Source organism: Leptopilina heterotoma, unplaced genomic scaffold (assembly GCF_015476425.1).
Source record: "Leptopilina heterotoma isolate Lh14 unplaced genomic scaffold, ASM1547642v1 Lhet_182, whole genome shotgun sequence".
In the NCBI taxonomy this organism is placed as follows: Eukaryota; Metazoa; Arthropoda; class Insecta; order Hymenoptera; family Figitidae; genus Leptopilina; species Leptopilina heterotoma.
Window position 1 is genome coordinate 539,445 of NW_025110899.1, and position 16,768 is coordinate 556,212.

A 16,768-nucleotide genomic window follows, 5' to 3' on the forward strand; every position below is an offset into this window, starting at 1 on the left:
AAAAATATGAATAAAATCACAAATGAGATTTTTCAATAAAATGAATTGAGAGAACGTGTAGTTTTTGAATAAAACATGCCTGTATAGGTAGAAATAAAAATTTCTTTTTCAAAACAATCCTTGCTGTTAGTATTATAAAAAAACATCACAATGTTAATAAAATCCTTTTTAATTGCCCACAACTGGAAAAGTTGTGTTTTATTTCTGAAAGATAATTCTTATTCTTCAATACTGATTAAAAAATGAACTGAAAATTAAATTCAATGTCCTCTTTTTTATATAAAAGCTTAGAAAGATAGAGAATCTTTTGTGGTACTTTAATAAAATTCTTAATAAAAAGCATCGTTGAGGCAAGATCAAAAGCTTTAGACATTTACCAGTTCAGAAAGTTTATGACTTGAATTTTATCGCTAGTGGCACAAAATTGCTTTCTGCGCTGAGAACAGCAAAATGTTTCCTCTAACAAACACTGCTAATCTTAACGTTACATTTTATTTTAATATTATCACAACTATAATGACAAATTCTTGCGAGAATATCAGAAAATGCCGTTAAATGCTGTTATGTATTAATAAGTTTTTAATATAAAAAATCAGACATTAGTTGAAGTTTGTCGGCACAATTTTTCTGCAGATATCAAATTGAGACAAAAAAATGAATCGCAAAAATGTTGCGAAGCAACTTTTTGATTCATTTTTAGATATCAACTATGTCAACTTTGACTGTAATTACTTTGTTCTTTGAATTTTTTGCACGTTTTTCATGTCCCAAAAGTATTTTTCAATTTCTTAAAGAGAGTTTATATTCCTTCGTCGGATCGATGAAAATTATCCAAAAAAAGTATTTTCTCAAGCAGCTGAAATACTTTTTTGAAAAAAATGGTAGATTCAAGTGGGAAAAAAATAAAAATTTTTTCTTTCCTTCATTTACAGGATCAAGTTATTAAGATGCAAGGTTGGAACAATGAGAAAGCATTAAGCTGTTTGCTATTAAACGTGCTCACGTCAGAACGACGTCACGTAAGGCAAACGCCCATCGAAATTAACGCCTCACAACTTCATCAGAGTGAAGATAATAGTTTGTAACCTCAACATCTTGGCATTTCACAGAATATCTAATCAAAATAGTTTCAAGGCTTATCGTTATATTATTTGCATGTAAGTTGCAAATTTACATTTGACAAGATAATTTTAAAAGAGATCAAAAATACTCAAACTTTTGAAAATTGTTTTTAAAATTCAAGTCTGATTATCTAAAATCAGACATGAAGTAAACAATTTCAAAGACTAAATTTTTATCACAATTCAGAAATGAATGAAATTTTTTGTTGTTGAGGTTCCTTTTTGAAAAGCGTTTTCTTTAGAATTGTAAAAATATTTACAAATTGTTGTAAATTGAAAACAAATAAGGGCTGCCATAAAAATTTTATTTTGTTTTTCCCCGATTTCCAGAGAGAATTTTGACTTTTTCCCTAACTCTAAAAAATATTCTGTTCCACTCTAAAAATTATTAAATACTACAAAAAAAAATTTTCCTACTTTTATTTGCGAATTTCTTTAATTGAAAAATTATTCAAAAAAAGTAAATACTTTTCTTTTAAATAAATTTTTATTTATTATTATATTTCCATATCAAGTTTTCTCTATTATTTTTCGAATAAGATTTTCAAAAATTTTTAATTTCAAATCTTTCGAAATTTGATAATTTATAAAAATTGCTACTGTAAGTACTTTAAAATTATTTTTATGATTTCAATTCAATTTTCTGGAATTTTTAACTAAAATTCTCTAAAATTTTTAATAATTTTTTACAAAGTTCTTTGAGAATCCAGTTTGTGAAACAATAAAGAAAGTTCACCGAAACTAATTTGGAAATACACTCGTTTACAATTCAATTTGACCAATCTTAGATTAATCTGAAATTTTTGAATTAAATATATTAAAAAATACAAGAGCCAAATAATTTAAAACAATTTGAATTTAAATTTTTCAAAACATTTGAAACTCTTTCAAAATTTAGTTATTTTAAAAAATTGCTATTATTTCTATAACTTTTTCAAAATTCAATTATTTTTCAGAGTTTTAACTAAAATTCTTCTTTAAATCAATTTTTTTTAATAATTTCCAGGAAATTCTTCTCTAAATCAATTATTTTTAATAAGATTCAGAAAACTTTTTTCTAAATCAATTATTTTTAAGAAGATTCAGAGAATTTTTTTCTAAATCAATTATTTTTAATAATTAAATATATATCTATTAAAAAATTGAAATAATGTCAAAAGAATTTGAATTAAAATTTTCAAAAAACTAAGTTCATCAAAATTTCTAATTGAATTCATTAAAAATTCAAATTGATATCTTTTGAAGTTTTAATTATTTATGAAAATTGTAAATGTAACTCTTATAAGTTTTAATTATTTTAGATATTTTCATGTAGAATTAATAATTAGGGAATTTATAAACAATAATTTTACAATTGTTATTCGAAAATTAAATGGTTTTAAATAAACTCAATTTCATATTCTGTAAAGTTCAAATATTGTCAAAAATAAAAGAATTTAAGTTTTTTTGGGATTTCGAAGTTTACAAGGCAAAAAGAAATTTAAGAAGAATTAATTTTTTAAAAATATTTTCAAAGCTTTCTAGTCAGCGAAATCCAAAATTTTCTTATGAATTCTAAAAATTTAATTTTTTTCCGGTACTATTAATAAAATTCCCTGATTTTTTCCTGAATTTCCTGACCTGTGGCAACCCTGCAAATTCTAAAGTTAAGTAAGCTGATTAATGAAAGCGAATTTTAAGAAATATTTAAAGAAAAATGCATTTGGCACACTGGTAACCGATTGGTAAGCTTCTCAGGTACCTTCACTGAATTAAAGCAGGTTTCCTGTGATTCATGTTAAAGAATCGGAATTGCAGTCGCAACGTTAGATCTTTCCGTACTGTTGAAATGAAAATAACAACTTTTCATTAAATCTTCTTCACGATTATCTTTAATTAAGTAAAAAATATTCTTCACTTTTTAACAATTATTCTTTTACTGTGTCGGTGTAAAATATTTTCTTGTCTCTGTATGGTTTTAATATGTGATCCTTGTATAAGTATTTAATGAGCATCATAATAACACAACATAATCTTTACCGACGAAGGGGTGTTTTCTTAAAGCTATAAGTCTGTCTAACAATGTCTCTGGTGATACTGTCCAAAGCAACAAAAACAAAATGATGAACGTTTTTTTTAGCATCACGAGGAAAAGAAATTCTCGATTTTCAATTTGAAGAATAAAAAAGTAATTTTTCTCTTTTTTGAAAAAAAAATCAAAAGCAGTTACTGAGCAGGCAATGGTGTGATTGAGTTGCCGGAAAATCAAGCCGCGAATTAGAAACTTTTCGTTTCTCTCTTTTTGCTAATATATATTTTTTTCAATATTTAAATTTGCAGGTTAATAAACATGCGATTAGAAAAGAAATTTCATTGAATCAAAATTAAAAAAAAATTTGAGAACATTTGTAACATACACATACAAATATCAGACTACTTTTTTCTTTTCTTGAAAAAAAGAAACATTTTCGAACAATTGTTGACTGAATGTTAAAATTTCATACAAAAGTTAAAAATTTTTTTCCTTCCTGTATCTTGAAGAATGGAAAATTTGAATTTTTTTTTATATTAAATCTTGTACTTCTCTAAAATTAACTACAAAGACTTTTTTTGTTAAGTGAAAAAAATTATTATGGAAAAAGGGAATGATTTTCATTTCATTTACTCACTGCGCCAAATCAGCGCTACGTTCGGTTTTTTAGAGCATCTTCGGGAAGAATGGAGAAGGTGCCAGGGCCTGCACCATTTGCTACAGATTTTGCACGTGCCAAAGCTTCCACACGACAGACTGCCCAGACAAATATTTAATTACTTAAATTTAATATTGAAATTTAAATCACGATCATCTTTTTGCAGATGAACATAAACATGGAATTACTTAAAAATAAAAACTTTCAAAAGTAAATAAATAAACTTTTAAAGGTTTTTTTTCCAAAAAGGTGTAAGAATGGATAAATGTATTAATTGATAATGCACTGCATGTTAGAAGCATACATTTTATGGATGTTAAAAAGAAAGTTATAAATTTGTTGACAGGAAGTAAAAATGATGGTAAAAATGAAGGATGTGAATCCAGGAGACCAAATGATTTCTCTCAAGGGTCCATTCAATAATTACCTCAAATGTCGCTAGCTAGAGTAAAAAAAGTGAATATAAGCAGGATGATTGGATAGATTGTGATTGACTAGAAAAGCGCTAGGTGAAACTACGAAGCAATTTTATGATGATTTAGAAGCATTTCGTCATATAGTCTTCAAAGTCTCCCATACACTGGCTTCCATCTAAGAGAAAAATTTCTATATAGACTTTCAGGTGAAATTTTCAATAAAAAAGGAGACATTTGAAACTTGAAAAGTCATAAAGTCGAGTCTTGTAATGTACGAATAAAAATCTCGTGTGCCGTAAATTAAGTAGCAAAAAATAAAAGAATGTAGCATGTAAAAGTAGTTGTCTTTTTCAGAGTCTGACATAACTGAAAGAAAATTCTATTTTATCATTTTTCAAGGGATCAACAAATTGTTTATCTTAAAAAGTATGCAATAAAGAATATACAATTAAAAATATAAATATTGTGAAAGTTTTAATCCTTGAAATAAATGTTTCTTAGATAATCGAGTACTTACTCCTATCAATATTACGTTGAAGGTGAGCAGCTACCCGATGTCTGGCATCATTGAACTCAAGGTGAAGACCAAGTCTTAGTAAGGAAGGATTCTGTTCTACGAGTTGTGTGATTTCCATTTCAATTTTGTTGCCCAACACTTGTGACCTCTAAAATAGATGTTTTCAATATATTCTCAATTTTAAATTTACAATTTTTAAATTTTAAAATAGAAATATGTGGAATTTTACCTGATTCGAACATCGGAACTCTTCAATGGATTTTGTTTTAAGAAGAGCTCTAACAAGTTTAACTATCACAGGTGGATTAATAAAATTTGTCTCAACACTGGAAAGAAAATATTTGTTCTCAATTTTAATATTATTGCAATAATAGTAGTGTAATAATAATAATAATATTAAAAAAGTTTCAAATTTACTTGAGAACTCTAAGGGTAGAATTTTTCTCGATAGCGTCTGCTAATCTTTGGCCAGTCTTATCTGTGAGTCCAACGTTCGTCAAACTCAAGGATTCAAGATGTGAATTCATTTCTAATCCTTCAAACAGTTGGATGAATTTTTCATCTGAAATATTCTGCAAAAGAAAAAGAAAATTATTAGATATAAATTTTCTTAATCATTTCTTTTATAAAATTCTTTATTAGGACTATGTTGTTGATCGATTCAAACCAACTCGACAAGACATTTAAGAAGCAAGTTTTCAAAAGATGATCAATTCATTTTTCAAAAAAATTGAGATAAGCATAAATTTAATATTTTAAAGATCTCACAAATCGGCCTGACACTATTTCGTAAAAAAATAAAAATCCTTTCTCTATAAGGTAGCAAAAATTATTAAGAATTTTCAATTTAAAAACTTTTCGACATCATCAGGATGACATAACTTTTGTTTTTTTAATGGAAAAAATTACCAAAAACTTTAAATCACTTAATTATTATAAACAGGTCGCCCACAAGTTTCAGTTTATCAATTTCCCTGACAAATATTTTAATGTAATTTTTCGAAAATAATTGAATTTCTTAAAAGAATTTTTGTATAATTTAAAAAAACTAATTAATTTTTTGATGAATTTTACATAAAAAAATTTTTAACATGATTTCTTTCTCCAAAATGTTCAAAATAATTTTAAAATGTTATTATTCTTTGTATATATTTGAATTTTCGAAAATATCTAATTGAAAATAGTAAAAATATAGAATTTAAAAAAATTAGAAGCTAATTTTCATTTTTAAATTTACATTTAAAGATTTTTCATTTAATATTTTTAATAATTCAATTATTTTCAAAATTTCCAATTCAAATTCTTCAAAAGTTGATTTTCAAATATTTGGAAAAAATTAATTATTTTTAATTAAATTTTACAAAATTTCAATTATTCAACTTTTTTATTAAAAAATTTTAATCCACTTTTATTAAAAATTTAATTATCTTAAACAATGATTAAAAAAAAATTTTTTTGAAAGATTTGTTTATATAGTTTATATAGTTTCAGTTCAATTATTTTTAAAAATTTTTAACTAAAATTCTTCTTTAAATTTTTATTTTTAATAATTTTAGACAAATTTCTTTGAAAATTTTCAAATCCTTTTGTTTTTATTTCAATTTTACGAAATTTCATCGATTATTCGGAAATTCTTCAATAAAATGTATATTAAAAAATAAAAACTTCAAATAATAAAAAAAATTCAATTAAACTTTTTTAAAAAAATTAAATCTACACAATTTTTAATTAAAAGTGTGAAAAATTCAAACAAAAAAAAGCAAAAAGTCAGTAACTAATTTAAATTAGAAACCAATTTTACTAATTCAAATTTAGATAGTTTAATATTTAATTATTATCTAAAATTTTAACTGAAATTCATATTTAAATGAATGTTTATTAGAAAATTCTACGAGAATTGAATTATTTAAATACAAAAATAAATAATTTATTGAAGAATTGGATGTTTTTTAAAATTGAACTCTTATTTAAAGAATTTTATCAACAAATTTTTAAATAGGTAATTAAAATTCTTTTGACCAATTGCAATAAAATTTTTAAAAATAATTTCATTTTTCAAGATATTAGATTAAAATTGCATTAAAAATAAATGAATCTCTGTGAAAAAATTTGATTGAATTGAGAAAAGCTTTTGAAAATAATTGAATTTCTTCGAAAAATTTTATTACTTTTGAAAAGAATTGAATTATTGTGAATAAATTTATAAAAAATTTGTAAAATAATAGTAATGTTTTATTATTTTAACTATATAAAGAGACTAATACCTTAATATTATTCCAGTTCAAATCAAGCAACGAAGGATTATCTTCCCGAACCTTCCTTATAGTTTCGTCAACGTCCGTATCATTTGGTGGATCTACAGGGTACACTTTTGGTTGACTGGCTTTTGTGATTCCATCCCAACCCATCCCAACAGGTTGTCCCGAATTTAGAAGAGACGCGTGGTACTGATCTTGATTCATCATTGAATGGAATCCAAGAATGGCTGCAATAATTCGAGTAAGTAATTATTAATCAAAAATGCAAAATTAGATTGATTGATTAGTAAAAAATGGAAATCATTGAAAAAATATTTACCAGCAAGATCGATGATTTCCTCCTGAGTAGCAGACGACAATGCCTGCTCGTACTCGTCTCCAAGGTCAATAGCGATTTGTTCATCTGCTTCCTTTTCCTTGATATTGTCTTGTGGTGGAGGCACCCACTAATTGATGAAAATGTGATCATTAGAATGAAAATATTTTTAATTTGAATTTATTTTGTATTTAAACTCACTTTCTTCCCTCTGATGACGCCAGCTACAAATGGTTTGAGTTCTGGAATATCTGGCGTTTCCAAGGCCTGCTTGTTAATGTGTTCGATGAGTTTTTTTCGATTCAGCGGTCCCGTAGGACTCTTGTCACACTCGTAACTGCAGCGTTGAGACGGTGGCATAAAACTATCCTGAAAAGTGAGAAAAATGCTGTTTATGTTCCACCATAGGAAGATTTGGTCGATATTCACTTACGTCAGGGTCTACTTCTTTGGCAAGTATGTTGATTTCCTCAGGTGTAAGTTGTGACAGCAATTCATCCACATCGACGTCGTCATATTCGCTCAAATCTTTTCCATACAGCTTCGCTGCTGTCGTCATGGTGGTTGTTTTTGTAGATGCGGATGTCTGGAAATTACACCAAGGTCGCTGATCAATAGAGGATCGTCTGGAGCTTGACGAATTTTTTCGCGAAGGCAATAAGCCTTGACGAGTCAAAGAGGTTCTTCGAGACATTATTAACTAAAGAAATAGAACTAATAAATTTATAATTCCACTCAAAGGTAATTTTCTCAAATTGTCACACAATTTAATTAAATTAACAATGATCACAGAAGAAAGTTGTATCACATAGCACTCAACTTAAACATTCTTAATCCATTTATATATGTGACTTTAAAAAAAATTAATTCTTTAATGAAAGTTAGTAAATTCTCAATTGAAATTATTCCTGATATTGGCACTGATATTTATTCTCTTTAAACAAAACATATTAAACGTATCCTGTGGTTAAGATCACGTTTAGAAAGGTACTGAAGAGCAAGTGATCGATTGATATTTAAATCCGGCAAGCTTCCAATTCGGCTGATGCCCTTTAACCCGAATAATTTGGGATCAATTTTCATTGACAATTTGTCCACTGCCAAATTAGAAATAGTAAATTAAATTAAATAAATTAAAAATACTACTTTACGCTATTTATATGTACATTATCCTGCCTTACACTGTATATGGTATATGTATACGATTGATTTCCAAAAAATTCAGTCAAATGAACTTATAACTGAAAAAATCCTTGAGTAAATAAAGTGTATGACATCACCAACAATTAGAAACCTCACCCACTTATATTGAAACGTACATCATTGACCTGTCGCGATAAAAGACAGCGCCCTTTGTCAACCATTAAAAGCATAATAAAGATGCATTTAGGTTAGAACGGTAAAAAATAATTTCTAATAACAAAATCTTAAAATTGAATAATGACATTTTTCTCGATACACTTGAAATAAAAAGAAATTGTTAATACTCATTTACCATTATATGTTCACAAACTGTTGAAATTATGCTCCGAATGATAAAAATGTCAACGTTATAAAATGTATAAAATAATATCTGACAGCTTAGCAGCGTATACATATACCAATACTGGAGAATTTTAGTGCGCAACTCTGTTCACGCATGTCGATGATTCACCATTTTTACCACCAAATTCAAATCAAATTTTATGAATTAAAATTTTTTGGATTTTATTAATTCAAAGACAGTTATTAATTTGAATATAATTTTCAATAAAACTGCAAAAATGAGTTACTATTAATCGTTGATATTTAATTTAAGAATATATAAGGCTGTGTCCACAATTCCTTTTGTGTCCTTATTTTGAACATAACATAATACAATAGATTTAAGGCTGTGTCCACAATAGGCTCATTTTATGTCCTTATGTTGAACATGACATAAAAATACGAAGAAATCTATGAAATCTATTGTATTTTTATTTATTCAACATAAGGACATAAAAAGGGCCTATTGTGGCCACACCTTATAGATTTCTTTGTATTTTTAATTTTTATGGTGTGTTAAACCTTAAACGTAGGGAAATAAGAACCCATTGTGTTGTGGACACAGCCTAATATTTTTTACTACTTTACGTACTATGTATTCGCAAATTTATCTAAAGTTTAATTAAATCAATTATATTTTCAGATCTAAAATTGTGAATCGAATTAATTGATTAGCAAATCTATATAGTAAATTTCTAATTTAAGGCCTTGCAGGTACTTATTCAATATTGTAAATAAAGTTAGTACGAAATAATCGGTCTAAAAAATAACTTGGCTTTGTTTCCTTTAAACTAATTTTAGCTTTGTTTTCTATATAAAAGGCAAGTTCAATCACCTCTTACATTATAATATTATAAACGATATAAAACTGTAAATATATAATTAATTTGGTATTTTTTAAGACAATTTAAATAACTACACTCATCACTTAATAATTTATTTTTTCATTTATAATTCATAAATAAATTATAATATTATTAACATTATAGATTACAATTAATTAAATAATTGGTTCTGATATAAAGTTTCAATCAAATTTGTATAAAATAAAAAAAAACTTTTCTCTAAAGTCAAACCAAAATAATAAACACTTTTTTGAAAGTATCAAATTGATAGCAAAGATTTGGATCAATTTTTAATTTGATCCACATTTTTGGTATCAATTTGTTACACTTTCGTTTAAATTAATAGTAAATTTGATAAGTTCGGAAATTGTATATCCGAACGAACAATTTCTATTTAAAATAATAAATCTCATTATCATTTAATTAACTCAAACAAATAAATTTAATTTTTATATTCAACTATAACAGAATTTATTTGAAACAAAGAAAAGATTTCTTTTACGTATGATTTGAAGTATATAAATATGAGAATTTTTTTGGCTTAGGATTATTTGTACATATATAACCCGGAAGTAGATATAAAATTCTTTACATATCATTCTTAAAAAAACTCAAAAACTTTAGAAAAAAACCAAAAAAAAAACTGAAATTTAAATTATTCCTATATTTGAATTTAAAAAAAATCAACTCTATTTTATATACGATGTGTAATGTATACAAAAGATGTGAATAATATTAAAAGAAGAAAAAAAAATATTAGGTGAATTAGAAAAACATCGTTCCATTAGGTGCGTGTATATTGAAATTCTCGGAAATCCCCGCGTTGTGGCGCTGCCCTCCCGCTATTAGCGCTAATTTTAAAAGGTGCTACCCTCCAGGAACTTAATGGACAACAAAAGGTGAATAAATAAATAAATAAAAATATGATTTTTGCAATATATAAACGTAGTTTTGATTAAAGATCCTGTTGTATCGCTAGCGGCGACAGAATCAGAAATAGCTGAGGCCTTCTCGCAGGCTGGCATTCTCCCAACGGTCTATACTTGGACATCCCCGCGCCATGATTATTTATAGTGAGCATGAGCGCGGCCACTGGCCTTCTTGTGAACTAACTAGCCGGTAAGCCCGTGACCTAGGCCCGCATTGGAACTTTCTTCCGAATCCCCAATTCACCTATGAAATTTCTACCGTTTGTATACAATATATTATATGTACGAATGTACGAGACACCCTTCCTTTGGCATCAAGGTAAGAATTAATAATGATAAGAAATATACAAAAGGGATGATTTTAATAGAATTACCCCGTTTTCGTTAGTTTTTATGTAAACAAACTTTCACTGCACACAAATGTTTTTGTCGTTGTTTTTGTGCAAATTTTAAAATTTATAAAACAGAAAAATTATGGTTGCGGTGACTCTTAAAATTTCTGCTGAATGGAAAAGTGACATAAGTTTTGATAAATTTCAGTTTACATTCATAAATTCTCGTTTTTATGATATTTTTGTCTAAAAAGTGTCTCCCAAAAAATGTTAGGTTATGTTTATGATCGTTTTACCTTTCATTAGTGGATCTTTTTTTAAATTTATAAAATAAACAATAGTTTTTATTGAATATTTTGGATGTAATAAGAATTTAAAAGGATCATTAATTTGCACTCAGAGTTTCTTTGTGAATTATCTCTTCGAAATTATCAACCATAACCTACAATTTTTTGGGAGATAGTAAAACTGTAAAAGGTCTGTAAAGTCCGTAATTTTTTATTAAAAAGCCAGAAATGTTCGTAAATTTAACGATATAGTTTGGAGAATTTTAGAAAAATTACAAATGATTGCAGAAATTTAATTATTATTCAAAAGTAATAAAAATTTTCGCAAAAATTCAATTATTTTCAAAAATTTTAATAAAATTCTTGGCAAAATTTCAATTATTTTCAATATTTACTATTTTAATAAAATTCTACGCAATTAATGAACTAATTCAATTATTTTCGTAAACAAAATTCTTTTTAGGAATTCCACTATTTTCATAAATAATAAAACTCATTGGAGAACGTAAATTATTTTTAATACAATTTTAATCGAATTTCCTCGAAAAATGTTAAAATTTTTATTAAAATTCGTCAAAAGATTTCAATTATTTAAGAATTTGTTGATAAAATACTTTACTAGAAATGGATTTTAAGAATAACATTCAATTATTGAATAAATTATTTATTTGTATTTAAATAATTGAATTCTAGATAGTAGATAAGTAGATTGAATATTAAAAGCAATATGAATTTTTAGAAATAATTTAATTTTGAAATTAATTTTTTTGACAACGTTTAATTGAATTTTTTTTATTATTTGAAGTTTTTATTTTCTATAATATATTTAATTGATGAATTTACGAATAATTGAAATTTCGTAAAATTGAATATTATAAACAAATGGATTTGAAAATTCTCAAAGAACTTTTTCGAAAATTATTAAAAAATAATTGATTTAGAAGAATTTTAGTTATAAAAATTGTAGAAAATTATAATTAAATTGAAATGATGAAAATAATTTTAAAGTTTTTAAGAAGTTATTTATTTATTTAATTTATTTATTATAATTGAAGAAATTACAGTAACAATATTCTTCTAATATAATAAAAATAGTGATTTTATCACTCATACATCTTTAATTATTATAAAATATAAAGATATTGATCACTCCGAGTAGAAGACTCGGAGTTATCTATATCTTCATGTTTTATAGTTATGAAAAATTTAATTGCTAGTTGTAAGTCAAATGTTCTCTTATTCAACTCGGACTTATATTTTTGTCAGTAATTGGTCCGTAAATGATCCGTATTTTTTCTTTTTTGGTCCGTAAAGTTCGTATTTTTAAATACTTTCATTGAGAGTAGTTGTAAAGTAGTCGAATCTACTAAAAATTTTGAGTGTATCATAAATAAAAAAAAAAACAAAAGAATGGATGTAAATTAATTCAAACTTTCGTATAATATGAAAACAAAAAAGAGGAATACACAACATTGTTAAATTTTGAAAACTTTTTTCAAAAACTAAATATATATAATCTGTGGCTACTCATAAGTAAAGTATGTATATTATGAAAAACACGTTTATTTGAATACATTTAAAAACCATACACGTGCTTCCGTATGAAAATGATCAAATTTCGATATATGCATACAACATATTCTTTTGGAATAAATTGTAATAAATTTACATCATGTAATGTTGAAATTAATTCTTTACACTCAATTTCTAAAGAATAATGGTACACTATTTGCACCTGCAATGAAAGAACATTTTCTCAGCAATTACGAATAGACAAAGTGAAAGGTTGACTATAGCAGAAGATTGCGGAAATAACTAACATTCTACTAATAGTAGAATATCTAACTTTTGTTTCTAAGGTAAAAAATAAAATCTTTAAAAGGAATTTGTGTATGCAGTGACAGTTGAACAAATAGACAGGCAACGCCCTGATGCGTGCATGAAAGGTGGCTTATATTTAGATTTCTCATTCATTTCTACTCTTGTTCTCTTTTCGCGAATCTTTCTTTCTTTTATTTTTAACTCTTTGAACTTTCACTCATCATTTCAATCCTATAAGAGATTGCACAACAAGAAATAGTAGAAAGAAGAAAGAAGAAAGAAGGAAATACCGAAATATTTTAATAATTATTTTTATTTTTTTTTATTTATATCCACTAATTAAAGGAAAAAATAAAACCACTTCACTTAAAAATTAAAATGCATAGCATAGCAACTTACTTTCAACTAAACAGACGATTATGTGATTATTAATAATTGATAATGATAGTAGTGTGTCAACTTATTAAGTATAATTAGTCTCCGCCCATACTGAACGCTAATTCGTCAATCAATTAATAACTGCTAAGTATTCGACCACCACGTGTCTGAATTTTCGAAAGCGCGACTTATTACAGTAATAAAAAATATATATAAGCATCATTAGGTAATTAAATATATAGTCATCAATTAAATGTGTTAATATGTATATTTTAATGTATTTAAATATTTAGCGTTGAACAAATTTTCAGTTTTAACATTAGGAAATGCTTATAATATTTATAAATGAAAGTTTTAATTCCGGAGTGTTAGAACAATTATCATTTAATATCTTAATTGAAATTTGCAATCTACTGATTGACAGTAAATTGGTTTTTGAAATGTGTAGGTAGTAATTGGAATTCGAGGTCGTGCGAGCTTATTAACAAACACGATATATTATACTGCTTTTTGTTGTACACATCCGCATTTTGCAAACTGATTTTTATTGTTTAATAGTCATCTAAAGTCATCGTGAAGGTGACCAAAGGTGAAAATCTGAATCCGAAAGAAAAAATCACAAATTCAATTCAACACTTCAATCTCAAAATTACAATCTTTAGTTTGAATAAGTTTGAAAATCAGGCAGCATGTAAAATTCAAGGTGTTTAAATTTAGCAAAAGGTTTCTTAAAAATGATGCATCTTATTAACAATTTCAGACGACTGACGTCAAAATAAATAAACATTTTTTTATGAGAGACACTTTGCATTGGAACACCAAGTAATATTGTTTCCCTATGATTTTGAAGAAAGTTATTCGCGGCTAACGCATTATGTCTTAAATATTTGACATTTAACGAGAATTTATGTATTAAACTTAAACGAAAAGGTTAAGAACCCTTTGTCATAGACACAATATGTAAATCATCATTTTACATAATATAAATTCCAGATGTTGTAACCAGATGTTAAACACTGCTATTGTTATTTTAGTTTTAAAAATTAAAATATGGGTTTCAAACAAATTTTATTGTTTCAAACTATGTCAATAATTCTTTTTGCATATTTCGCGCAATATTTTTTGCAGTCACTATCAACGATTCGTTTATTCGAAATCAAGAGTGCAAATACAACAATGTTTGATTTTTACGCAACCTCCATAGAGGGAATTAGAGATCAATTGATCTGATATAAAATCCAATCATGATAGATCCTGTTTTTGTTGTCACGATTGAAATCTAGTCTATTTGTAAAGGAAATTGTTATAAAGTGGATTGTTAAATATACTTATAGCAGCAATAAATTATGTTCTCATTTCAAATATATTTGTAGTAACGAAAACGATTAACGATATTCCAACCTTGATTTGAAAGGGAGCACTTAATTTTATAGTAAATTCACTTGCTGTATATTATTTATCACGTGTATGCACCTATTTTAATGCATTTTCATATATATTCATTTCTATAAAAGAGCAAATAAAAACAAGTAAAATGTTGTATACAATGAACAAATTTTTGATGCAAATAACCCTATAGTCTATTTATATCGAAAAATTAATCAAAAAATGGATTATTTTAATGTTTCTTATGGTGGAAATTTAAGCTTTTTAATACCTCATAGTTTATTGTGTTAATCTTAAACAAATTATGAAAAATAATAAAAGTTGAAGAAAAAATATTAGTGATCGTATTTTTTTTGTCAATTCACAATTCTCAATATTTTAATGATTTAATAATTACATTACAATCATGTATAGGTAAATTATATTTTACACATGCTGGTAGCATGAAAGTGACAATTTAATTTTTTGTTTATTTAATTAATTACGCAATAGAAGACATCATAATATACATGTGTTGCAACGGAACACTGAATACATTACGTTCGTTAAAATTTAAAACTTATAAAAGTTATGAATAATTCTAAACTCTCTTTAAAATTAATTTTATAAAAAGAAGAAAAAATTAAAAAACGTTTCAGTCAAACCCAGTGGAATTAAGAGAAAATTTTCTAACAGAAAAAACAAACAATTGTGTACTTAATATAGATAAAACAAACTGCATGTTAAATATAATTTTACTTACAAGAAAGAAAAGTATCTACAAAACACTATGCACTTGTTAATGAATTAAATTTCCATTTCGGTGAGAAAAAAAATGCTCTAAACAAGAGTCGGTAAAAATTATGAAAGAACAGTGATAGTTATATCTGTGGTGAAACCTATAGAACGAGTGCCACTAAACAACTGATTGTGAGTACACATTATGCTAGAACTTGTTAAGAGTCAGTAAAGAAGTAGTGGTACATCGGGATCAAAAAAACTTTCACTCCATTTTGAGACATTATTCAACAAGTATGTACTTAATGTCGTCTCAAATTTCATACACTAATTTGACAAAAAACAAAAGTTATTATTGACTATATTTCGAAATTAATTCATAATTACTAGTTCCATTATGCATATTCACATTTATATTATGTGTATGAGAATGTAGACAGTAAATTGTTAGGTATTAAAAAAATGCAAGGTTCTTGTCTTGACCTATGTTTTTAGCCATTTTTGACTTACTTTAATCCAATTTGATATTATGAAATGGAAAGTGTTACAATTTATCTTAATTTCATAAAATTTTAATTTTCTCTTTAATGTAAATAAATTCTGCTCATTACCATGGCTTATCAGTTGTACTTCCGTGAAACATGCACATTATCGTTTTAAAATACGTAAATAAAATACAAACTAAACGATAAAACATTTTTCTTCAATAATACTCGTTTTTCATTTCATTCCCACAGAATTAAAGAAATTAAAATAATTCATCGGAAGAATTATTTCTTCAAAATATTTCACAAATGAATTGGTTATGATTCAGAGGCACATTTTTGTCGCGGGAAAAATTAATCCAAAAATAGATTATTTTGTTTTTTTGCTGTAAATTTAAACGTTCAACGTCTTTTAGCATCTTATAGTTTACTCTGCCTCTAAATTTGTTAATTCGACTTTTGATATTTACAAATCGTAATTTTTTTTAAAGTATTAAAGAAATGTATAATTTATCTTAAATTAAGATTCACTTTTTAAGTTTGACTTTATTCATACAGATTCTAATTAATATTTCATTAATAACTAGATTGTGTACAGTAGGAAAAGCACATTGAAATTAAGAAAACTGTACAATTATAATTGAGTAGATATAACATATAAATAAATAAAAAAAAATAAAATATAAGTAGAGAAATATCAGATGAGGACTCACGACACGAAAGTGTAACGTGAACGTCACATTCGCTTCTGAAGATGGAAACTAAAT

At 25.9% G+C, this 16,768-nt stretch overlaps 1 protein-coding gene across 13 annotated transcripts in view; it reads right to left on the bottom strand.

Annotated features, from left to right (window-relative positions):
• Positions 1–16,768, bottom strand: part of LOC122500116 (tropomodulin) — a 38,121-nt gene that overhangs the window by 8,816 nt on the left and 12,537 nt on the right. For 2 of the 13 annotated variants that reach the window (XM_043608857.1, XM_043608858.1), the window contains exons 2-9: positions 7,731–7,883; positions 7,499–7,666; positions 7,301–7,427; positions 6,988–7,208; positions 5,141–5,295; positions 4,953–5,049; positions 4,724–4,871; positions 3,770–3,888 (exon numbers count right to left, since the gene is read on the bottom strand). In XM_043608857.1, the coding sequence (XP_043464792.1) occupies positions 3,785–3,888; positions 4,724–4,871; positions 4,953–5,049; positions 5,141–5,295; positions 6,988–7,208; positions 7,301–7,427; positions 7,499–7,666; positions 7,731–7,883 (1,173 nt within the window). In that variant the 3' untranslated portion in view covers positions 3,770–3,784. Of the gene's footprint in view, positions 1–2,862; positions 2,942–3,769; positions 3,889–4,047; positions 4,382–4,723; positions 4,872–4,952; positions 5,050–5,140; positions 5,296–6,987; positions 7,209–7,300; positions 7,428–7,498; positions 7,667–7,730; positions 7,998–8,478; positions 8,722–8,792; positions 8,936–15,541; positions 15,705–16,768 lie in introns of those variants that run through there. The other 11 variants (XM_043608852.1, XM_043608855.1, XM_043608861.1 and 8 more) reach the window with 10 other exon arrangements.